At 44.5% G+C, this 25062-nt stretch overlaps 1 protein-coding gene and 1 pseudogene across 1 annotated transcript in view; one reads left to right on the forward strand and one right to left on the reverse strand.

Annotated features, from left to right (window-relative positions):
• The window catches only part of LOC146182322 (tyrosine-protein phosphatase 69D-like), an 87944-nt gene extending 71696 nt beyond the window's left edge, over positions 1-16248 (forward strand). Inside the window, exons 15-29 of the mRNA XM_084575929.1 lie at positions 1417-1529; positions 1928-2018; positions 2144-2220; positions 2571-2705; positions 2984-3112; positions 4036-4190; positions 6200-6335; positions 7204-7353; positions 7471-7564; positions 8017-8093; positions 8344-8475; positions 8925-9050; positions 9610-9770; positions 12380-12515; positions 13322-16248. Coding sequence (XP_084432055.1) covers positions 1417-1529; positions 1928-2018; positions 2144-2220; positions 2571-2705; positions 2984-3112; positions 4036-4190; positions 6200-6335; positions 7204-7353; positions 7471-7564; positions 8017-8093; positions 8344-8475; positions 8925-9050; positions 9610-9770; positions 12380-12515; positions 13322-13405 — 1796 coding nt within the window. The 3' untranslated portion in view covers positions 13406-16248. The remainder of the gene's footprint in view (positions 1-1416; positions 1530-1927; positions 2019-2143; positions 2221-2570; positions 2706-2983; positions 3113-4035; positions 4191-6199; positions 6336-7203; positions 7354-7470; positions 7565-8016; positions 8094-8343; positions 8476-8924; positions 9051-9609; positions 9771-12379; positions 12516-13321) is intronic.
• A 4232-nt stretch (positions 16249-20480) lies between these two features.
• On the reverse strand, positions 20481-21331 carry LOC146182323 (uncharacterized; annotated as a pseudogene).
• Between the last annotated feature and the right edge of the window lie 3731 nt (positions 21332-25062).

Here is a 25062-nt window from a genome sequence, read left to right on the forward strand (position 1 = left end):
CGAAGGGCTATGGAACGAAAAATGGTAGGGGTAACATTAAGAGATAGGAAGCATGCAGAGTAGGTCAAAGAAATAACTCAAGTTACTGACATTCTAGTGGAAATTAAGAAGAAGAAATGGGCATGGGCAGGACATGTAGTATGAAGAGAGGATAACCAATGGTCGCTTAGGGTAACAAACTGGATTCCAAGGGAAGGAAAGCGTAGCAGGGGGCGGCAGAAAGTTAGGTGGCAGATGAGGTTAAGAAGTTCGCAGGGGTCAAGTGGATACAGCTAGCACAGAACCGAGTTAATTGGAGAAATATGGGAGAGGCCTTCGCCTTGCAGTGGGTACAGTCAGGCTGATGATGATGATGATGATGAACCAAAATGTTGCAGTTTTCGGATTCTTCTTTGTGTTGCATCACGCTCGCTTCATTTGTACACAGAAGCGCGTATGTAAGCACAGATTATCGAGGATCAAAACTAGCAAAATCGTAGCAAACTGCCAGTTACTGCAGTAACTGGTAGTTGCCATTAGAGGGTAAAAGTGTAATTAAATTAGGAATTTTCGAAGGTTGAGCATATTTATCTCTCGAGTTCTGATATCACCCATTTGTATGGTAACTTGCTGGACCCTACTGTCTTGTTGTTTCCTTAAAAGAAGCAAGAGTTCTTTCTTTTTGCTTGAGTATGCTCGGGATTGGGCCTCCTGCACTAGTACTGACTGTTTCCCAAAAATTCTTACCCTGTGCATGTTCATTAATACATTAATTATAACAAGCCCGGGACTTCAAGGCACACTACTGATTCATTTCTTTTTCTTCCCAGCTGCACTCGATTTTAAGCATCAGCTTGCGATCTAAATTGGTACACTGCATAGTGGTACCACCTATATTCTCAAACTATTTTTGTACCCTCTCATAAATGGCATTTTTATATTTTGCATATCATATGATACAATATATTATGTATGTTGCATTATATAATATTTCTAGGGCTTATTACAAACTAAACTTCTAATATTGCATCTCCTGACACAGTGAACAAACATACTTTATGACTTCATGCACTGGATTCACAGTCTTCATTCACTTCAGTCATCTATGACTGATATTCTGTGAACCTAGGAATGCTCTCTAAACCCACTATCCAGCAGATTCTGCTTATACTGCATGGCTAGCTGTTCTATCATGCTTTCTTCAACGAAGAAGCCCACAGCTTTTCCAAACTAATCGTTTCTGCTCCTCCGAAGCTATACAAACACATCACTAATTGCATCCCTCGTGCATGCAACAGCTAAAATGGTTGATCTGGAATAGCACACGAACAGTTGAGCTCACTCTTACCCTGCACTCGGCTCGTTAAGACTTGAAATATTTCAAAGGGACGATGGCCACGCACATTTTGCATAACTATAACCCTGGTGTCATTTCAGGAGGCAGTTTCATGAATTCTCCCAACTCGATCCCCATCTCGGCGGACAATTTGCCAACAGCCTTCGTGAAACGTCACTGTGACAGCGACCTGCTTTTTCAGAGTGAATTTGAGGTTTGTATTTCTGATCAGTGTTTGGATGTGGAGACATATTTATCCATGGTTCATCCGTGCGAGATCAAGTGTACATCATGTGTTGATGTAAAAAGAACAAGAAATCGAGGGCACTCTGGAGTGGCCTTGTTTGCGCTTTCTACACCTGGCGTTCAAGACTTTTATACCACGAGTCATCCTTGTATTATTTGCTGGCGTTGTAAATCTAATGTACTAAAATGGGATTAATGCAGTATAATGTGGAGGGTAATGTATTTTGAAGCAGATGTGTTTTCATTTGCCTCAATGCCTCCTCATTATATATATATATATATATATATATATATATCCAAAAGTTCTTTGCTCATGTATTTGGCTCACAACAACAGAAATTGATGAATGCGTGACTGCCTCCACAGATGTTGCCCGAGAAATTCAAGGACAGAACGACATATGCATCGGACGCTCCGGAGAACATGCATAAAAACCGCTACCCGGACATCAAAGCTTGTGAGTCTACTAATTGTTTCCACCGTTCTTCCCCAAATGAATATACACACCTCATTTTCATGTATTGTGCAGTGTGAGTAGTTCCTGGTTGCTGCTTACATAGATTTCCTGATGCTCTCCTACAGTTGACCAGACAAGAGTCAAGCTCTCCCCCGTCGACGGCATTCCCGGCTCGGACTACATCAACGCAAACTTCGTTGAGGTAATGCAGCTCTTTCTGAGCTCCGGAATCGATGTGCTCTGACCTTTGTGACATAGCCGGGGTTAATAAGGTGTGAATGAGGCATATAGCAAAGAGGAGCTGCTTGGACTGTGTGCTAAGTGGTGTGATTAGTAATGTGTTGTAAAATTTTTGTGAATCTAAGTGTGGAGAATGCATAACAAGGGAGAGCTGTTAAGACTGTGTGCTAAGTTATGCGATTAATTGCCCGTATAAATTGTTCGTTCAGGTTAGGCTTGCAAAGGCTAGGTAATGTTTCGTGCATGTTACCAGTGAGATCGAATTATGTGTTGCCTCTGATTTCATGCTGTGTGATCTCATCATCCCTGCAGGGCTTTGGTGGGAAGAAGACCTTCATCTGTGCACAGGGTCCGCTGGATCGGACAGTGACTGATTTCTGGAGGATGATCTGGGAGCACCGTGTTACAGTTATCGTCATGCTGACTGGAATAGAAGAAAATGGAAAGGTAGCTAGAATCTTCTTTGCAAAAATAAATTATCGATTGGTCTTGTTTGCTCGTAATAAGAGGTTACTACTTCTGAAAGCAAGGCTTATCATCAGGCATGTTTGACTTATACGCCGCATATTATGGTTAATTACACTACATTGGTGTCCTGAACAATTGAGTTCTTCATTTATTGTGAACTTTGGTTTCCGTATGATGCAGTGCTGCTTTGTTATTTCTTTCTTTAAATGCCACTTATTGTTCACTCTGTGCTTTCTCTCTTTTTATTTTTAAAACAGGTGAAATGCGCCCAGTATTGGTCCGATGAAGGAATCAAGGAAATTGAGAAACAGTACACCGTCAGAGTCATCACAGCGAAAAGATACTCGGACTATGTTGTGCGCAGGTTCTTTGTCGAGCACACTGAGGTACTTCTTTTTTTCCTGCATACATGTTTATTCCTTATTCACACTGAGTGCCCATTCTTTATTTTTCAGCATAAAATTGCATTTTTGTTTTTGGTAAAATTTTTAAGTCTCGACCTGAGGCCAAGAAGTCACACTAATAAACGAAGTTTGCACACTAGTGAACGTAAGTTTGACTTCATAGTGCGCTGAAATTTTGTAAATCAGTCTGTAGAGGCACTGTGTCATTGACTTTCTTGAGAAATGGCTGAACATAGTTGTACTTTTTTTTTTGACGTTTGAACTTTATGAATTCAGGTTGGCATGAATTATTAAACAACATGTCAAACTTATATGCAGAGTTTGGTTATGCTGTTCATTTGTGTGAACTGGGTCAGAAGCCAAGCGTAGAAGTAAAAAAAAAAAGAAGTACAACAGCCTGCTGAAGTCCCAAGCATGTTGATCCCTCAGACCTCTGTCTGTCCTAAGTTGCAGACATTCTGAAGATCAGGTTAAAAACTACTCCAATTTGCAATCTTCATGCATGAACAAACCTCACATGGACTAAAAAGTTTTGCATTACATTTTTGTAAAACCTCAGCTAACAATGTACCCTTGAGGACAACCTTGCATACATGCCTCGGTATTAATATAATAGATTCTGCATTCTAATGAATACTTGATTTTAGACTCAGATTCAGTGCAGCCAAACAGTACCATGGCTAATATGTATCTGCAATAACTATACTTCTTTTTCTGTGAACTCACTCGCTTATTGAATGCATATGTCAGCCCAATGACAAAGTAATTAGAATAGTCTTGCTTTAGAAGACTGCTGACAACTGCCTGAGCACACAGGAATAGCATCACTATTCTTCCCAAGAGCATGTATGGTTGTCTACAATTGCCACTCTGTAAGGCTTTCTTTTTGGTTCCACTTACATCAGGATGGCATCACAGAGGAGCGGGAGATTCTGCAGTTCCACTTCACGATGTGGAAAGACTTCCTGGCTCCTGACCAGCCTTCATGGCTACTCCGGTTCATCAAGCGTGTCAACGAACACTACGTCTCAGACAGAGGGCCACTTCTCGTTCACTGCAGGTATTGGTCTGGCTTTTGTTGGCTGCAAAAAGTACATTCCTCCAGCAGAATTACTGGATCAGTCACGCAACGAGAGTTCTCATAAAAAGATTAAAGAGAAACCTGGGTCATGGGCAAAATTTTCACGTGCCAGATTTTTATTTGTCATAATTGTTTAGGTTATTTTTTTTTGTGTACTGCTGCATTTCCTAATCCATTCAATGAAAATGCATCACAGCAGAAAAGTGGCTTTATGCTGGCCTCAACTAAGCAAAAGCACAAGGATGGGAGCTGTGAAGAATGTTCTAGCTGTGAACCAAGCAGTCAAAACATGTCTAATGTTGAATTCCAGTAGCAGATCGCGAGCTTTTGGTCAGATCACAAATGGAGCGCATCGCTCCGGCGCAGATCCCCTCCTTCATATTTTCCATTGGAATGTGTTCGCTCCCATGGGAGCATGTTCTGCAGTGGACATAAGCCAATCAGCGCACAGAACTGGTTCTCGTGGCTCTGCCCTCTGCAATGTAGGCCATCACCTTCGCTCTGTTGCAAGTACATTTTTGCAACTGTTGTCAAAATAAGCATATCTAATAGCATGAATATTTGTGTTTCTGATAATGCGTAATCAAATCTTGACTCAAAGGTAACGCATTTCTTTGAAGTGGCAGAGTACCGTTTGAAAAAGCTGCTGACACCGAGAGCAGGGCTACGGCATCTCAAGTGAAGGGAATGCAAGTTTTTCCTACCTGCAAAATTGTGGGGCTCGCTCGTTATAACACAAAAAACGTAAAGGATACTTAGAAACACTGTTCTTACATCAGTTGTAATGCGGAACCATTTACGAGATCCGAATACGAAAAAATGTGCTTCGAATGTCTATGTTGTCATGGCTAGCTGTGGGGTTTCATAGTCTTGCTGCCGCCGAAGTGTGCAGGAACAACATTGAGAATCATGCATACAGCTTATGTGACATATGCTTTATAAGGTTAACATGAAAGAAAAGCTTACAACAGATAGGAGATAGGTTATTCGATCTTATGCTGTAGCAGCTTGTTTTGAAACTGGTAGCCACTGCTCGTCTATACAGCGTCACTGCAATGGCTGTCCTCTGCGATATGCCTGATTTTGGTGGTGCCCGCTCCTTGCTCAATTTTGATGCAGCCCGCTGCGCAAGATTATTCACCGCAGTGATTTCACAGTGAAAGTTCACTCCTTGGAGGTTGCAAGCAGGTGCAGCATTCATGTAATCCACAGCTGCTCGGACCACCGTGCAACGATGATGAAGCGAGGATGCGCTGGACGTACCAGGGAGCAGAAGCGGAAACATGAGACGCAGTGCACGAGCTTCTGGCCAAATCCACCGATTTCGGTGGAGCCAATATCGCTACTCCACAAAGCGATCTGGGATCCGCGCCTGATCCCAATCTGCCATTGGAACAGATAGTTCTCGCTCCCATTCTGCCATTTGAATACTACTGCCCCAAACGGAGGAGAAAAACTGATCCAGATCTGCCATTGGAATTCAACATAAGCCAGCCTGTGTAAACACTGTCTTACAAGCGTGCACTCATGGTCACTCTGGGATGCTTAGGTGACCATTTACCTACATAAAGGGACTCCTTTGATGAAATTGTTACCAAAATGAGCTACATTCGTCCTTGTTGCAAAACACACACATTCACTATCACCAAGTCTACAGGCTGAGCACATGTAGTGGCTAGAGTTATTTTTTTTATTTTGTTGTTTTTTCATTTGCTTGATGATGCTTTTGATCAAAGAAGAGGTGTTAAAATGAGAAATGATACTCTCTAGATTAAATTTCTCTAAAAAAGAAGCATATCTTGGCTCTCAAATAATAACACAAGAGTGCAAGGGGGGTTCAGCAGTAGTACTGATCGCAGTTCTGACTATATTTTTTCTTAGCCTTTATGATTGCGCCTAATTTTTGTCTCTGCAAAGTTGAGTAGTTACCTAGGAAGACTTGCACTGCTCTTATGGTCAACTGCTAAGCTCTGCTTTTCTTTTTGCAGTGCTGGTGTTGGGAGAACGGGAACCTTTGTGGCCATCGACTCTTTGCTAGAGGAGTTGGAAAAGACGGAGGAAGTGGACATCTTCAGCTGGGTGGCTAGCCTTCGCAAGCAGAGAAACTTCCTTGTCCAGTCACTGGTATGCAAAGCTCTGTCCTGCTGTGATGCCTAAGGCAGTTTGCAATGCTTCTGTATAGGCATGCAATCTGGGTAATATTGCGGTCGTTGATGGAGGCGAAATGAAGAAAGGTCCCTGTGCTGTGCGATGTCAGTGCACGATAAAGATCCCCGTGCGGTCATTACTCCGGAGCCCTCCACTATGGCACCCCTTTCTCTCTTTCCGCTTTCACTCCCACCTTCCTCCCTTTCCTTAGGGCATGGTTCAGGTGTCCACAGAACAAGTGTGACAGCTACTGTGCCTCTCCTTTCCTGTGAACCGATTATTATTATTATTATTATTATTATTATTATTATTATTATTATTATTATTATTATTATTATTATTATTATTATTATTATAAGTAACTTCAGGCTTTGCACCACATATATATTGCATCTTCGCTTGATATTTGTTTTTTTTGTACATACAATTCAAGCATGTAACTATGGCACCTTTATTTTTATTTGCAGTTGAATGTTTAGAATCCCTTAATCAACCATCTGAAGTATTGACTTTCTTTTCCTAACAATTTCTCATAATGTTCGAAGAAATATAGAGCTCATTCTTACAGAGCGAATGCCGTTTTTCTATCTCAACTTCAAAATTACTTTATACAGCTGAGAGTATACCTATCTGACAGAACATTGGCCAAGTCCAAGTTAGCAATTTGTTTTCTTGCATACAGGCTAATGCATGCACACATGGTGCAGTTAAAGTGGAAGCAGTAAATAAAGTCAGTATATAAGTGTTTTATGGATAGCAATTCTCACTATGATCTTTAATCTTTAATCTGTAACTTATTTTAACCCTCTCTACCCCCCCCTCTTTTTTTTCTAACCTTTTGCAGAAGCAGTACATTTTCATTTACCGCGCTCTCTTGGAGCACGCACAGTTTGGGGACACGGAGATTGAGATCCAGCACCTTAGGGACCACTACCTTCAACTGAAGGAGAAGTTGGGGAACTCTGAAAAGTCGGGAATGGTTCTGGAATTTGAGGTAAAACTGCATGATGTTCTTTCTATTTTAATTACTGCATATTTTAAGTCCTCTTGCTTCAGAATTCAGACACGATGTGTAATTTGCCTCTCTCTCTTTTTTTTTTTGTCTCCCTAGAAATTAGGTGATGTTATTGAAGACCCCAAGACATGTTGTGTGGGGATGATGGACATGAATGTAGCAAAGAATAGATATGATTTTATTGTACCATGTAAGTTCACACTGCACGATTTTCTCATTTGTGCACATCCTGCTTTGGGTATTAAAAATTATGCGACATGATACGAAGGCATAGCCTGTCAATTAAAGTAACATCTCCTGCTCTGAAACAATTACTTGCCTATATGTGCGTTATGTGTCGCACAAATGAAATGTTAGATTTTGCAATATGAAATACTAGCTTCTTTTATACGTGTGTAGTATTACTGTTCGGTAACGATGTAACTGTGAAATGATTTCTCTACGATGGATATACTAGCTAACCACTGCATTTGTGCTCAATTATCTATGCACTGTTAGCTGTTTACCTTGCATATTTCACCCTTCTTGCTACTCTTTTTTGTTTCCTGTCGCATCTTTAGGTGCACACTTCTCCGTGTGCTTTTGAATGTTTTGTCATCGTTTTACGGAGCAAGCTGCTAACTAATCCTTTCTGTTTTGCAGATGATTGTAACAGAGTTATTTTGCCTGTGTCACCCTCGCGAGACCATTCATCGTACATTAATGCCTCATTTGTTCAGGTATGTTGATCTTCATTCTCATGGTTCAATTCATTCTCAGGAAATAGTATTTGCGTGAACACAACTTTGAACAGAATGTTTGCAGCTTTTGCTTAGCCATGGTTAAAAACCGGCTTTTGAAGAGGTTCCATCCTCACCTACAACTCTAGTAAAGTTGTTAGTGGGCATTCTTTCTCCCTGTACACTACCAAACCGCGCTCAGCTATCGGAGCCCTGCAACTTATTCCTCTGGCCTTTGATGCTCTCACAGGGTTACGACAGATCGCTGTCTTTCATCATCACGCAAGACCCCCTGGACTGTTCTGTTGTGGAGTTCTGGCGCATGATCAAGGAACAGTGTATCTCCACCATTGTTATGCTCTCCGAGCTCGGCGAGGGACAGGTAGGCACATGCTGCTTTTTTGTGTTTGCCAAACTGAGCTATGATGTCATAAGCATCACCAGCCTGACTGAACCCATTGACCCATCCTCGGGCATCTGCAGCCTCCTAATCTCCACAAACTTCCTAATCTCATCTACCCTGCACCTAACTATCTAACTTTTTACCTTGCTACACTTGACTTGTCTTTACCTTGCCTTCGCCTTGGCATTACATGTCCTCTCTATGCCTATTTCTTTTTTGTGATCTCGACTAGAATGTCATTAGCTTGCACTTGTTCCCTTACTGGTTACTGGTTGGCAGTATTTCAATGCCAGTAAATAAACCGTGTTTGACAGCTTATAACGTTTAAGCAGTTGACATTGCCAGAGCGCATCCTGTTGGAAATAATTTCAGCACCTTTCCTCAGAGATATAACCTCTCCAACCTGCCTGGCCCTTTTTGTCATGCAGACTAAATGCCAGCAGTACTGGCCGTCTGAAGGGGAGCTCATGTGTGACTACGTCAAGGTCAAGTTTGTGTCACAGGACATTGGCAACTACTTCATCAAACGAGAGTTTGATGTCATCAATGTTAAGGTAACCTGGCTTTCTTTGATCTCCTAATTACATTCACTTTACTCGTACTGTCATGTAGCATCAAAACGCCATCTGCCACCATAGAAACTGCTAGTTATATTACTTGCTACATTCTTTAACCTGCCTTATGAAAAGAAAATACACATATAGTGAACCTATCTTTGTATAGGTGGTCTGTTTATGAACAATTTATTAACATATGATACTTGTCTTATTACATGCCAGCAACATTTCCAAAAGTCAACTCTCGCTAGTTGAAACTTTGAAGGGAACACAAGAAATTTGCAAATTTTCTCAATTATTTAAGAGCCCCTTTTAATAGTTGGAATCTAATTCAATAAGATCACTGCGTCATCTCTAATTAGGCAAATTTAAATCAAGAAAGGTCCATTTTACCGGTCAGTTTATGGATTTTTATTCATCTTTAGATCAATTATTAGCACTCTGTTTATTTACAAATTAATCTCTCATCTCTTTAATTTCTACAGAATAAATTTGTTTGTGTTGAATGAACTTGGAGCAGGAGTGAACACAGCGCTTATGTTTGTTCCGCTTGCAGTCTGGAGATGGCCATCGGGCGACGCAGTTCCAGTACCTGGGTTGGGTTGGGCAGCCAGTCATTGACGCTGACAGCACGTCCAGCATCATTTCGCTCATAGAGTGCGCACAGCAGTGCCAAGCTCAACATCCGACGGGGGGACCTGTCACAGTCCACTGCAGGTACGTTATCAGGAGCATCCAGTGCCGGTCTGTTCAATCATGTGCTTTCTCTCCTACTATTGTGTCGTCACTTTTGCCACAAGTCATTATCAGAGAAGACTACTGCTAACCGCTGGTGCTGTAGGCGTAACAGTAAGAGATTCGAAGCATGCAGAGTGAGTCAGAGAAACAGCTAGAGTTAATGGCATTCTAATAGAAATCAAAAGGAAATGTGCATGGACAGTGCATGTGGTGCGTAGAGAGGACAACCGATCAAAAAGGGTAACAAATTGGATTCCAAGGGAAGGAAAGCTTAGCAGGGGGTGGCAGAAAGTTAGGTGGGCGGACAAGGTTAGGAAGTTCGCAGGGGTCAAGTGAATGCAACTAGCACAGGACTAGGTTAATTGGAGTAATACAGGAAAGGCATTTGCCTTGCAGAGGGTATAGTCCGCCTGATGATGAGGATTTACGCATTATGCGAATGCAGTTTTCTGCGGGGGAAAAAAAAATCATTTCAGAGTGCATTTACTACCTTAGGCAAAACATAGTGGTCAGCTAAACTTTTTCCAGATTTCAATTGATAATGTAGCAGGTGTATTACTGGCAAACGTACACTTGTTTAATGTATGGTGTGTTGACTGAAGAATGGCACAGTTTCATAAGGATTTTAAGGTGAATTTTCACAATGACGAGCACAAAAAGAAAACATTGCAAGATCCCTTCAATATATTACCTCGTACGTCTGACACTCCCAAAACAAAAAATGGAAGGCTATTTTTCGTGACATTTTTTGTCTGCTTCACAGTGAGGTCAGTAAAGTGTTTCCTTATTTTATCCATTGTTCCTAAAAAAGTAGAATTCAGTTCCACTGAGGAAAAAATAGCGTCGTGGAGCTCTAAACTAATGCTAAAAACTCAGTACAAGTGTGCTAAGCAAGCTTTGGTTAGTGGTTAGTGCACAGTTCTTTTTAACGATGGTGGGAACCAGTTATTGTGGTCATGCAAACAATTAACAACATAGTTACACACATCAGTGCACTATCATAATCACCTGCAGGGGAGGAATATAGACTGCACAGAGGGAAATCAGGGATGAGTTGTGCTCTTGCTTACTTTGTCCACCTTAAGTGTCTTACCACAGTAGTAAAATCATGCAAGTTCGATTTGGTTTATGGTTTGTGTGTGTGTGTGTGTGTGTGTGTGTGTGTGTGTGTGTGTGTGTGTGTGTGTGTGTGTGTGTGTGTGTGTGTGTGTGTGTGTGTGTGTGTGTGTGTGTGTGTGTGTGTGTGTGTGTGTGTGTGTGTGTGTGTGTGTGTGTGTGTGTGTGTGTGTGTGCAAACTTCACGAAGAGACGAGTAGCGAAACATAATTTGCATTACTCTCACAGCTGGTTTATTATGGAATAAAACCGCGTAATTTTGCTTCTGAGCGAAAGCAAGAGCACAAACAAACCAACACCGATAATTGATAAAAGGCGTTCTGACTTCTTTATCAAATAAAATGGGGTACTTTTACGTCTGGATGAAAACGAGAAGTGCAGCAACAAAAAACATCTCTCGTAACAAATAAAAAGCTTGCAAACTGTTTTAATGTGCGAATCTTTCTTTGAATTCCAATATCTTTTGGCATTGTAAGTGTTCAACAGAGACATTGCCCTTCCGATGATGCTCTCAGTGACATGGCTATCTGGGCTAAAGAAATAACTCTTTCGTTACGATGCCTATTAAAATCTATCACTGGTGATCAGTGCATTAAATTGTCGATTTTGGCATGTTGGGATCGTTTCTCATACACGAAGCGCACCTATAGTGCTAAATCGAGGCACGGAATTTGTAGAAAAAAATCTGCCACTTGTGTTAATGCAGTATATTAACATCAATTTTTTTTTTTTTGTTAGACTTCTAGTAAGTCAAATATCGAATCATATTGTCGGCTTTGTTACCTATATACAGTGTTGAGTGTTGATAATTACCCGAAAATGGTGCCTGCTATTCATTAGTGAGCTTTGATTCTGAGTTCTGGTGGATTTATTTCACGGAAGCGCATTCCTGAAGGTCTGCCGCATGTCCAGCATGTATACCTGGCCTTTACAGGCAGTTTGCAGCAGTTTTGCCTTGTGTCTCACCGCATGAAACGAGAAATGAGGCTGTTTCCACTTGCAGTTTTTTTTTATGTAGCTGAAGAATGCTGTTGTACATAGTTTATTTTTTTTTAAACACTGTTCCTGGGTCATTGCTCTTCAAAATGTATATTCTAAATTTTTTTTGGCGATTAATAATGCATCTATAGATATTGTGCCCTTTTTATCTTGTTTTTATCAACTCGTCACAAAAATCACGATTTTCTGATTTTTGTATGTTTTCTAATAACGTTTTTGCTTTGGAACTTGGGTTTATGGAAAGAGCATTTCATTATGTGCAATTTTGTATGCTGCAATATGTGCTGCAGTATTATTTGTAATTGCAAAAAAAAGATATCTTTCGCGACTTATGAAAAACGGTCATTTGCTTGCGGGAACGAATGAGTTAAGAGACTTACCTTGATGATGGCAGCAGAGTGGCATTGGTGATGCTAACCTCAGGCCGTCTGCTTTCTTTTTTTTTCTAACCTTGTTCTCGCTTCGATTTGCAGTGGCGGTGGAGACAGGAGTAGTGTATTTGTGACACTGAGTGTCCTGATTCAGCAGTTGAAGGCTGAAGAAAGGGTGGACGTCTTTCAGGCAGCGCGCTACACTCGTTCCCAAAGGCACTGCATGTTGCAGACACCCGTGAGTATCTCCCGCATGCCATCTGCTCTTAGAGAAACGTTTCTGTCGTCTGCTATCACTTTTCAGATGTGCAGCCGCTGACGTATGGCAGTTGCGAGTAATATGCTGCCAACGATGCAAAAAATGAAGGCCTTCTACGTAAATTTGTGATAGTGCTGAGACAGGTCTAAAAGCACCAACAAAAATGTCCAAAATGTGTGTCGGTAGGCTATGGTGGAACTGGAAAGAGCTTGCCTCATAATAGGAAGTTCAAGCAGTGCACGAAGAAAAAACAAGGATGTTAATTTTAATTTGGCATTTAAAATCATACGAGATCAAGTACCTGCCGTGAAGCCTTAGGATTAGCGGAGCATATCTCTCTATATGACCGCATCTTGGTAAAATATTAGTTATATTTTAGGCAGGACAATACAGTGGATCACTGAGCTAGTTGGTCAAGCATGATGCAGACAGCAGAGCAGACGACAGAAAAGAAACACATGCGGACAAGGATAATGCAACGATACATCGTTGTTGTCTGTGTGTGTGTTTCTTCTGCATCGTTGTCTCTTTTGCTGCATTCTCCACCATATTTTAGCTGCATGGCGTTTTTCCATTTAGCATCTGTCATATTACATTTTTGCGGTGGAAATCAATGCTTCCTTTGCATCACCAGTGGAGTGCTTCAAGCTTTTGCCACTGGATGGCATCACAGTGAAGTTCCCCCCCCCCCCCCCCCCTTCCACTCAGTAGGCTTGGAGAATAGTGTGTTTTACCTTATTATTGCATAGTTTTAATGATGATTCATTTTTGGATTTCCCATGCAGAACCAGTACGAGTTTCTCTACCGGGGCCTGTTGACGTACATCGAGTCGCACAACCTGTGCAACATGGGTGACACTCAGCTATGAGGGCTGCACATGCTAGGATGTTCCAAGGTCCACCTCCACCACGAGGCACGCACGAGTAACTGCGACTGCGAGCCACACGTGCATGCGCCCCGCCCAAAGGGCATGCCCCTGCGACACTGAGGTGTCCAGCACCCTGCCAGCCGGCCTGGCAGGAAAGTGATGGAAGGTGGCATTTCGTCTTAACGCTTTTCTACCACCGCACCAGTGCGAACGAGGAGACGCACTCATGCGTACGCACTCAGCGGGACATGCGGGACATTTTGTACCACTAGGAAACAAGGATGGAAATGGACACATCATTTTCAATCTATTTTATTTTTTTCCCCACAAAGAAGCCCGTGAAACAACGCAAGTGGTGTTGGAACTTGGCACAGGTGTTTTTTCTACCGTGATAAAGTGGAGCGCAGCGGACATTCTGCTGCTCAAGGAGGAAGGCAAAGCAGTGTGTATGCAGAGAGGACTAGTAGGCTGGCCTGCTTTGACAAATGAAAAGCGAAGGATGAGAATGTTCCAGCTTGCAGCATGATCTGGGGGGCATTGTGCTCTCAGAGAACATGTTTCAGTTTTTTGCTATTGCTGTAAGGTTAAGAAGAAAACAAGACATGTGGCGAGAAACAAATTAAGTGAGCTTCTTTACTGTCACGAAGAAGAATCTGGAAGTTTCGAAGCAAGCCTGTGAAATGGGCGCCATGAACGAGTGTATTGATAGCAATCCATCTGCCGCAAGACATTGTGCTGAATCTCTGAAGCCTTTTAAGAGCGTCCTCTCTGCAGGAAAAGCTTCCTTCTTCTTGGAAGAGACAGTTACGGTGGCCCCTTGAAGTGCGTGTCTCACCTCCAAAGCAGGGAGGATGTGAACATCTAGCAGAAGCAGCAGCACCCATGTTAGCAACACTGACTTTCCTCGAGCGGACCTTGGACACCCACTGTGCCGGTCTCGTCTGCTTTTACGGTGTTCGAACTGCATACGTGCGGCGTGAGCATCTTCCTCCATCCACAATGTTTAGAGCAAAGTGACATTGCAGCGTTCGCGCGGACCGCCTTTTATGCCTCTTTGGCTGTACGTGTGCCTCGAACGCTTTGCCCACGGACTCAACTACGAAGTGTGTGCCGTCTAGGTTTACCCTAGTCTAGGTTACGGGCCTCGGCTGCAAATGCCTGGGCTAGGTTTCTAGGTGACCTAGTTCAGGTTGTGTTGATTCGGCCCAGGTCGGGCCTTAGGTGATGTTGCTGTAAGCATCGTTGTTTGTTTTTGTAGACTATTACATAATGTCATACATGACAAGGAAGCGCAGGCACGACGAACTGTTTTTGCTACAAGACTTTTGTTACTCCTGTATTAGATTCTTTTTTTCTACTCTAATCCAGACTCCGTGTGAGTGTGTTTCTAAAGAAGTATGTGTGAAAATGTTTTAGCCTGACCGGTTGTTGCAACTCGTCATGTCCGCCTGACATTTCTGTCATTTTCATTGCTGTCTCTGTCCTCATTGCACTTTCCTTTTGTGTTTGTTATTTTGCCTTTTGCCGAAACATTGTTGCAACTCTATATAATGTCATTTGGGCTTATTTTTGTTTGTTGATTTCTTTTTTAACCAGAGAGCACTATTTGCCTGAAGAGCTAAGGTAGTGTGCTTTTATTTGTCCTTCTCTTTTTATTTGTGCCGAGGGTCACATGTGGTCACAGATCTTTTTCATTCCTTGGAACTTGAATTGTCATAAAATCCTTGCTGAGTATAACTCTGTGAAGCTGTATGTCATTAGTCACTGGCATGGTGGAAGGCTCCCTTGATGGATTCCTCTTTTAGTGGAAGATGAAAAATTATTTATACTTCAGTAGCGTATAGTATAATGCTGGATTTGGTGTTAATTTCATCTTGGATGTCCCCTAAGATTGATCAGAGCAATCCAAGACATGCAATCTTAATCTCATTTTCTTCTTAATGTATTCCTTTATACAGTAATGGCATGGCTTGGCTGAATATGTGTTTAGGTCCTAACGACACCTTGTTTACAACATTATACCAATCTGAAGTGATATGTTTCCTGAAAGCTTAGGAGAATACTTGCCAGCAATACTTTTTTGTGTGCACGCCTTTTGGACATTGCCCTCATGGGCAAACCAGACATCCAGGGCTGGCGCTGGCAAGCTTTTTAACATGCTGGGCAAAGTTGTACTAGTCACATGCTTTTCCAAGATCGATCAATTGTCGCACCTTGCCTCTTGTCAAGGAGCTGTCTTTCTATCTTCTGATTGTCATCCAGGCTCACAAAGCTTGTACACTTAACTGGAAGATAACCAATGCCATATCCGTACAGTGCTTGAACCATTTTGTACACAGCGTGAACTTGTGTTCTCCGAGCCTGCCTGCCCGAAAGTTTGATCATGTTTGTTCTTGGTGAGACGACTTAAGCAGCCTGAAGTTCGAATGATCTAGTTTGCAAGAATAGCAGAATTGAGTATAATGGTAACACTCTCAACCTTGAAAGTATGGACTGTCTTAAGTCAGCCCTTGCAATACTTTGCACATCCGCTGTCTCGTTCGTCAACTTAAGTGGATGAGAAAACGCATCATGTGATGAGTGCCAGTGTTGTTTGGCATTATTTTGGTCATTCATGCTCGACAGTCCTCTTCTGTGGCAATTACTTTTTTGTTCTTCTGATGAACGTGCTGTGCCAAGACTTGGTTTACCTCAGGGCACTGGATGCCGGCAAGAAATGATCACATGTTCATTGGACCTGTACCCTTTGGAATTGCGTGACTTCTGCTGCAGTCATGTGTAACATAAACAGAAAAAAAAAAATGAAAACTTTGAGCATTGCGTGTGTATTTCTGACACTCCATGGCAATGGCTGGTTTGTTGCTCCACTCACTGTTTCACACAGAACACAAGATCGTACTGATAACTACTATAAAGCTATAAAGACCAAAATACCTAATGATGCCCACTGTTAGAAAATAGGTTTGCATGTTTTTATTGGGCTCTCAGCAAAGCTGTTAGCACATAGATGGACTTGAATTTTTTTCAATGCGATTGGCTTTTGATCAGCGTCGCTAACCGGTGAGATTTGCCACCATATTTAGAAAATCGTGTTAAATTTAAGAAATGCAGGCTTTTTTTTTTAATTATTATTAGTACACAAATGACTACACCAGACAAAATCTGGTGATTCCTAGGGTCAAACCTCAATGAAGATATCGTGCAAGAGATGAAGCAGCACTGCCAAGACTTCCTTAGTCCTTCTCAGTGACTTTTGAAAGAAGTGGAAATGCGTCTTTCTGTTAATCAAACGATTTTCCATGGCATGAGTGGACTTCACCCTTCACAAGCCTTGTATCAAATTGCAACTTCCACTTTACCGCATACTCAACTGACGAATACCACCAGGACATTATATAGGTGCAAAACGGCAGATTGCTATGCTGAATTTGGTGGGAAGGCCGTCAGACTTCCAAAGTATTCTGGAAAATTCTGGATCATAGTTTTCAAATATGGAAATGCTGTGGTTGAACATTAAGCTCTACCAGAAATAAGCATTCTATGCACTGGCTTGCCCTTCATGCCCAGTGTCCAATGTTGCGATAAAAGGAGCCTTCAGTCGAGTCGTGTGTGAAGACGAAGTACAGGGGGTCAAAATTTTCAGAGCCCTTCACTATACAGTCTCTCATAACCTCAGTCACTTTGTGACATTAAACCCTACAAACCAAACCAAACCAGAAACAAGATATTGTTGAAAACTGGATGCGATTATATGGGTTCGCATGACATTAGCCTTTAGGGAGACGTGGCTTGTGAAATTCACTATCGCCGATGATATGCTACATAGCAAGTTTCCGGTAAGAGCTAATGATGTACAAAGTAATGATTAGAAGTGAATGACATACAGTTTTATTTTAGTAAGACAAGTGATGGCTGTTTGATTGTTGGTCATTTTTATTAATTTTAAGGCAATTTTAGGTTATGAATAAATTTTGGTGAGGTTCTGGTTGCGCGACTATTTTCCAATCTGGCAACACTGGTCCTGATTACAGCTAGAGCAGTGTGCAAGAAATTCTTAATGTGATGTAAAAATTCTAGAAGAAAGCTTATGCTGTAGTTTTATATAGGCCCTTAATAAGAATAAAGAATGAACACGGAGAGATCTCGCCTATCATATGCAAAGGCTGAAGCTGATTTAGCATATCTTGTGGAATAGAGTATGTCTTGAATAGATTACTTTGCCTTCTTTAATTATTTTTTAGTTAACCTTCAACTTAACTCATGACTGTCATATGATGAGTTAGGAGTGGAAGCTGGACTTGTCAATTTAAATTCAAAAACACTTATAAAAACATGCCAAATTCAGTTTTCGAAACTCGATTCAGCTGATGAATGTCAGTATTTATAAATACTAGTATATTCTTGGCATGCAAGGCATAGCTAGCTGGCTGTTTGGTAAAAGTTGCAATCAGTTATAGCTAAAAATTAACTATCGCACAATTTGAGATATTACGTACCACTGCTTTATATGCCCCCGTAGATCGGGAAGCACCACCTTCTTACTGCCTGCTAGCCAAGCACTGTTTGTTCTCAACCATTACGCTGTTAAAGCAGTTAAGGGTAGAACAAGCAAACATTTTGTCAAGTGGACTTGTCTTTGCCTTGAAAGTGCAGACATGAGGTGTTCACAGGTGCCCAGTTCAAAGTCGCCTCCAAGACAACATTTTTGCATTTCCCTGTCCCTCACCCTACTGCTTCGGGACATCAACCTCATAAACAAAACTAAACCATTAAATCACTGAAAAAAGTCAATGGCTCATAAAAAATGTTTGCCAAAGAAAAAAAAAACGGAAGTGCACTCTGACGTAACACAAAGAAAGCCTGCTGCGCTTTCAGCAAATCAAAATCAAGAAGTAGCAGCACAGTTGCAAAAAAAATTCAGCTGAATTTGTCTTAAAAACTTATGGCAGCAATCATGTTGTTGAACATGGCAGTTGAAAATTGGAAGCAAGCCTAAAGACATTTTCACATATTTCTTAAGGCTACAAATTCCTGAATTTAGAAACTTTTTTTTTTTTTTAGATCGGTGACTATTCTCAACTGATGACTTCAGAGCTGCTCGTCTGACATTTAGTAGTTAGTCTGCTATAATTCAATATTGCTGGAGAGCAGTTGAGGCTTATGCATGCTTGTAACTGCATGGAAGGATTAGACTTGCAAATTCTGTCAACTATGTTCAACTGTTTTGCTGATTAGATGTTAAAGTGATGTTCACATTAACAGCTACTTTATTTCTTCTTTCAGATAAATGTTAACACACATTTCTCCCATAGTCATACTAAATGTTAGCACATTATTACCACTTCTACAGCTAAAGGCTAGGTTAGGCAGCTCCATTGAATGTAATCTAAAGTTCCTTAAAGGGCCACTGTCCAGGGAAGGCCCTTTTAAGAAAAGGAGCCCAGTGTTTCGATCAGGTACCGGAGATAGTCTGTGCAAAATTCTACAGCGACACGCGCACCGCAAAGCATCGAAAATACAATTCAGAGCTCCCTCATGCTCTCCTTTGAGAAGCCAGCTTCACCGCTCCCTGCGCTGGCCCGACGGGCCCCGATAATGACGTACGTACCGGGAACGACGTCCATTGGTCCGTCTAGCTGACTGACGGGAGAAGGATGGGTGTCTACCGCTCGCAGCGCGTTTTTCCCTCGCCACGGCCAGACTGAATCCAGCGGCGCGCGCTCCCTCGACCGTTTTTTTTTTTTTTTTCGCGCTCGCGGAGAGCCACGCCCCACCTCCCGCCAAACGCGGAGGAGGAAGGGGAATTTGTATTGCGGAGGCTAGACGACCTCGGGCAGGAGAGTGAAAAACCTTTGCGAGGGAACGGAAGGAGAGAGGCAGGATAGAATCGGGTGATTGCGGTGGCTGTAACTGCGTTATTAGTTACTCTTTTCAAAAACATTTTGCGGCCTTGCGTTCCAGGGGCGAAGTCTCACAGTCACCGGGGAAGAAAATATTTTCGACCGGAGGGTAGACAGTGGGCCTTTAACATATGCGCATATATTGCTAAGGAGGATATGTGGCAGTAGGTTAAAGGATCTTTGTTATTTATGCAGGAACTGCAACAAAATTTTCTGCAGATGCAGATATACGCAAGTTTTTATGTTGAATTTGTAAATGCATTTTACTATAAGCTAATAACCATGCATAGTTATAGTTCTTGACTGTAATTACAAATATACACCCCAGCTTGTAGAGACATCCATATGTTAATTAGAGAAAGTGAGCCAATTCTTATATGTTTTCATGTTCATACATAAAGCGTTATATATCATAGATATAAACAAGTCTGAAAGTGACAGTCACACTAATTCCTTTTTTTACAAAAAAGTTGTATACCAAAACTATTCTTGTTGTGCATATAAACAAAAATCTAATAAACCAGTAGATGTATGAACTCAAGAATTTTGACGAGATGACCTGATATCATAAAGAACACTGCCTTTCCCACAATAGCAGCATGAAATGTTTATTACCATAAAGCTGGTCGACGCTTTTCGATAGAGGTGAAAAGCTAGGTGCCCGTGTGCTGTGCGATGTCGGTGCACGTTAAAGAACCCCAGGTGGTCAAAATTTCCGGAGTCCTCCACTACGGCATCTCTCATACCTGAGTCGTTTTGGGACGTTAAACCCCAAAAGCCAACCATAAAGCCGGTCGTGATTACCATATGCATATATAGTTTGCGTTTTTGACTTTGAACTTCCCAGGCCAAGCCTGCAATCCAGTGATGCTATTTCCTTCGCCCGCACGTCATGGCGAACACACTCTCATTCTCTCGGGGAGCCCTCATCTTGCCCCTCCTGGCCTCCTTCCCCTGGCGCTGTGGCGGAGAGGGCGGGGGTGAGAGAACGACCCTCCTTCCCCTTCCCCTCTCATCTCGGCGGACAGCAGCTTCGCATCGAGAGAGACGACGCCGCATCGCCGGTGGTGGTGGTGAAAAACATTTATTAGATAATATTTACATGAGAGAGAGAGAAAAAAAAAGTCGGAGGCAGGCCTTAAGGGCCAGCCTCTTACAAAGTTTAGGAGGGGCCCCTAGTCCGGGACTCCTGTGGCTTCCGCGGCAGCTCGGGCACTAGCCACGAGAGCACGTTGGCTCTCCAAGGTAGAGCAGCCGAGCAGGGCAGCCTCCCAACTCTCTCGGGTGGGTGAAGGGAAAGGGGAGTAAGCGGGGTTAGAGGGGCAAGCCCACACCATATGGTACACATCTGAAAATGCGCACCCACAGTGCGGGCATTCGCCATTAAAAGCCGGATTGAAATATTGCAGTACTGCCGGGCACAGAACTGTATTGGTGTATAGACGAAGGAGCCAGCGCTCCTCAGTTTTAGTTAGTCCTTTAGCGGGGGGGGGGGGGGGGGGGGTGAAAAAGACAGTGTCGAGTTTTGTACAAGTCAGCAATTTCCTTGTAGGTAATGGCCGGATTGGGTTCCAGTTCCTCAAGCGGGTTCCAGGTGGTTAAGCGCGCGGGCTGAGGCGTCTGCGGCCTCGTTCCCCTCGAGTCCCGCATGTGCCGGGGCCCAGATGACGACACGTGTGTCCGGGCGATCCCGGTACTCGCATCTGCGGAGGATTTCGGCGGCGCGTTGCGAAATGCGCCCTTGCTCTAAATTTCGACAAGCTCCCCGGGAGTCAGTGATGATAACCCTGGAGTCATGCTCTGCAGCGGCCAGCGCTATGGCGACCTCCTCTGCGTGTGTGATGTTTGGGGCGCGGAAAGTGAGTCCCTGAATGTATGTGTTCTGGTGGATGACCGCGGCCGTGTACCACCCTCCATGGTGTGGGCCAGCAGCATCCGTGTAGAGGACTCCGTGACGAGAGCCGTAGCGCTCTTTTAGTTTCGCCGCACGCGCTATGCGACGCCCCTCGTGAGTCTCCTTTGTCATGTTTTGTGGCAGAGGTCGAACCTTGAGCGCGTAGCGCCAGTCCTCTGGAACTTCGGTTCGTTCCTCTGTTCGCGCATTGTAAGCAATGTGCAGGCGGTCTAGGAGGCGTTTGCCTGCAGGTGATTTGCTTAACCGCAAGTATTGGTTGCTTAAGTGCGCCTCCTGCAACTCTGAAAACGTGTTGGTCATTCCTAGAACAATGAACCTTTGATTGGACGTCGTTATGGGGAGGTCGAGGGCGCGCTTATAAATTTTGCGAAGGATCACCTCTAGGGCACTCTCATCGCATTTCCGCAAGTGGAGGTAGGGTGCCGCATAGAGTATCCGGCTGGTCACGAATGCATTGGCCAGCCTCAGGGCGTCTTTGCATCGTAACCCCCCCCCCCCCCCCCCCCCCCGCTTGTTAGATACCCGACGGACCATGCGGCCCACCTGGTCTCCAATCTTGCGGAGCTTCTGCAAGGTTGTGTCAATCTTGCGATTGCAGTGAATAAAGAGTCCCAACACTCTTATCTCATTTCGTTCAGGGATGGGGCCGCTAGCAAGGGCAAGGGCAATTTTAGTGGTACACTTCGGGTTGGGCCGGAGGTGTACGAATTCTTATTTGGTCGGAGAGCATTCCAGGCCACAGCGACGAGCATATCTGTCCACGATAGTCGCCGCTTGTTGCAGGTTGGCCTCGATCTGCCCTAGCGACCCATGTGTTGCCCAGAGCGTGATGTCGTCGGCATACAGAGCATGCCTGATGCCTGGGACATCATTAAGCAATGGGGGGAGGTGAGCCATGGCGAGGTTAAAGAGGAGGGGAGAGAGGACCGCTCCCTGTGGAGTTCCTCGCGTACCCAAAGGGTAAGGGCCATGCTCCTGGTCTTGGATACGTATATAGGTTTGCCGATCAGTGAGGAACTGTCGGATGTACCTAAACGTGTTGTGTCCACAGTTTGTCTGCGACAAAAGTGTGAGGATGATGTCGTGGGTTACATTGTCGAAGGCCCCTTTGAGGTCCAAGGCGAGGACCACCTTGTAGCTACTGGGGTATTTGACCGGAGCCAAGACTTCTTTGTGAAGTTGGAGCAGGACGTCCTGCGCGGACCGGTGTGTGCGGAAACCGCACATTGTGTCCGCAAAGGCGGGTTTAAGCTCTAGATATTGAGAGAGTCGGTCCCTGACCATGGTTTCCATCAACTTCCCCACACAAGAATTCAATGAAATGGGTCGAAGGTTTTCGATGTTGATGGCTTTTCCGGGTTTCGGTATGAAGGTGACTAATGCGGTTTTCCAATCCATTGGGAGAGGTGTGCCCCCTTCCCATATGGCGTTGAAATAGTGTAGAAGGCTCAGGTATGCCGAGTCCGGGAGGTTAGCAAGGAGCTTAACCGTCACTCTGTCCCGTCCGGGGGCTGTGCCACGTTTCATTTTTGCCAGTGCCGCTTTTAGGTCGTGGAGCTGGAATGGTCTATCCAGCTCCTCATTCTCAGAGCCTGCATATGAGTATGCCGACCCGCGGGAGTCCTGGATGCTACAGAGATATTTGTCTCTCAGCGTTGTAGCCAATTTAGTGGTGTCCCCATTGAAAGCGTGAATAGCTCTCTGAAGGTGTTTCTGGGTTTCGTTGCGTGTTTGGTTCGGATCAATCAATGCGCGGAACAGGCGCCATGTGCTCCGATTCGACATTTGTCGAGCTGCGGTGTTGCAGCGGTCTACCCAATTTGAGTCAGCGAGTTGGGCCGCATACTCGGCTGCCTCTTGGGTGAGTGCCGCTATTCTAATTTTGAGTTTGCGGTTATGCTTCTGCCGGCGCCATCGGCGGATGAGGCTATGCCGGGCCTCCCAGAGGTGCAAGAGGTGGTTGTCCACCGCTGGCGCTGCCTCCGAGAGTTGAACCTGTTGTTCAACCTTATGAAGCTGGGCCACCAAATTTTGAGACCAGGATTCATAGCCCTGTTGGGCTATAGGCTCAGAGTTATTATACTCCGATCGGAAACGTGTCCAGTCTGGGAGTTTAGCTTTTTGGTGGGAGCGTGTAAGAGGCTTAGTGCGGAGTGTTGTGATGAGGATGCAGTGGTCGCTCCCAAGTGTTTCCTCGGTGTTGTGCCACTCCGCATATCTTATGTTTTTGGTAAATGTAAGGTCTGGGCATGTGTCCCGTGTCACTGAGTTACCTATCCGAGTGGGCAGAGCGGGATCCGTGTGGAGGGTTAGGCCCAACGTGGAAATAAGCTCCGCCAGCTTTCGTCCGCGTTTCTCCTCCCTACGGTAGCCCCAAAGAGTACTGGGTGCATTGAAATCCCCAGCTATTATGAGGGGTTCCCTTCCTGCCACTTTGAGGGCTTTGCTAAATATGTCGGTGTATGTTACATTGGGAAGTTTAGGTGAACTGTATATGTTGAGTACGTGTAGTGAAGGATCCTGTTTCCTAAGCGGAAGGAGGGTCACCATAACGTATGAACAGGCCGTAGTGCAGTCCAAATCGACCAGGGTAGCCGCAAAATTTTTGTTGACGCAGAGGGCAGTCTGCGCATCCCGCTGATAGACCGTATAATTGGTCAGTGTGGCACCCTCTCCCGGCTCCTGGAGGGCTACCACCGCGGGCATTTCTGGGAGTGTTGTTAAGTGTAACCGAAGGGCGGCCCGCTTAGTGTGTGCACGGAAACCCCTACAGTTCCACTGAAGAATTGTGGTTGAGACCGAATTTTTGTGCGAGTACCGGCGTTTACTATTGTCGCCCGCCATGTTGCTCACTTAAATTTTGCGACACACCCTGGAGGAGAGGGGAGCCGTCAGGGTTTGCCCCACGGTCCACTGCCGTATGTAGGGCCTCGTTTTCCATCGATGAGTCCTCGTCCTCCGAGGGTGTTTGAATTCTGGCGATTTTGCTGTGCGCGGCGTTGGTTGAGATGCGCTTAACGGACCTCGGCTTGCGGGTCTTGCTGATAGGTTTAGCAGGCGGTTTTGGAAGCTGAGCTGCTATGAGGCTCGGGATCCCATCTACTATGGCTTTAAGGGCAGCTGTGAATTGTGCCTCTTGGGCATTGAAACGTGCCGCGATCTGGGCTTCTATGGCGCTCAACCTCGCCTCTATAGTGCACTGATCTGGCCGCAGAGCCGCTTGCCCCGAAGGGATGGTTTCCCCCGTCTCGGCCGTCCGAGAGGTAGGGGGTGGAACGGATTTTGTCTGGCTTTGTTCTGTCAAAGCCAGTTTGCGGGTTAAGCTTTCTACTTGTTCGCGTAAGGCCGCGATTTCAAGTTGCTCTTGTGATTTGGATGGCATTTTGGGTGGGGGTGGGGGGTTCAGAGGGGGGGGGGGCTACCTGGCCCGTACTGCTCACCTGTGATCCTTGCTGCACTCGGTCTGCCCAAGATTGCTCGTTCCCCGGTTTGGATGCCTTGTTGGCGGCACCCGCTCGTCCTTGAGCAGGTGGAGGTGGACCCTGCTTCCCATCTGTCACCTTGGAGGTAGGTCCACGATGATTTGGCCCGTGTCGGGCCTGCTCCTTTTCCCCTGCGCCTGGTGGCGGGTCCTGGGATTGGGGCGGCGAGTTGGACGGGGGGACGTCGTCTGTGCGTTCCCCATCGCGTTTCGGTTTCTTCTTTGCTCTTGATTTTTTTCTTCTTTTTCTTGCCTTTGTTTTTGGGCCCTGGTGGGGCCGGGGTCGAAAGTGCGGGTTTACGGTATCTGGCCTTACACGCGCGGTCCCCGGTGACATGAGGGCCGGCGCATAACGAGCATC

This window comes from Amblyomma maculatum, chromosome 8, assembly GCF_055883805.1.
Source record: "Amblyomma maculatum isolate TAMU_Amacu chromosome 8, ASM5588380v1, whole genome shotgun sequence".
NCBI classification, from domain to species: Eukaryota; Metazoa; Arthropoda; class Arachnida; order Ixodida; family Ixodidae; genus Amblyomma; species Amblyomma maculatum.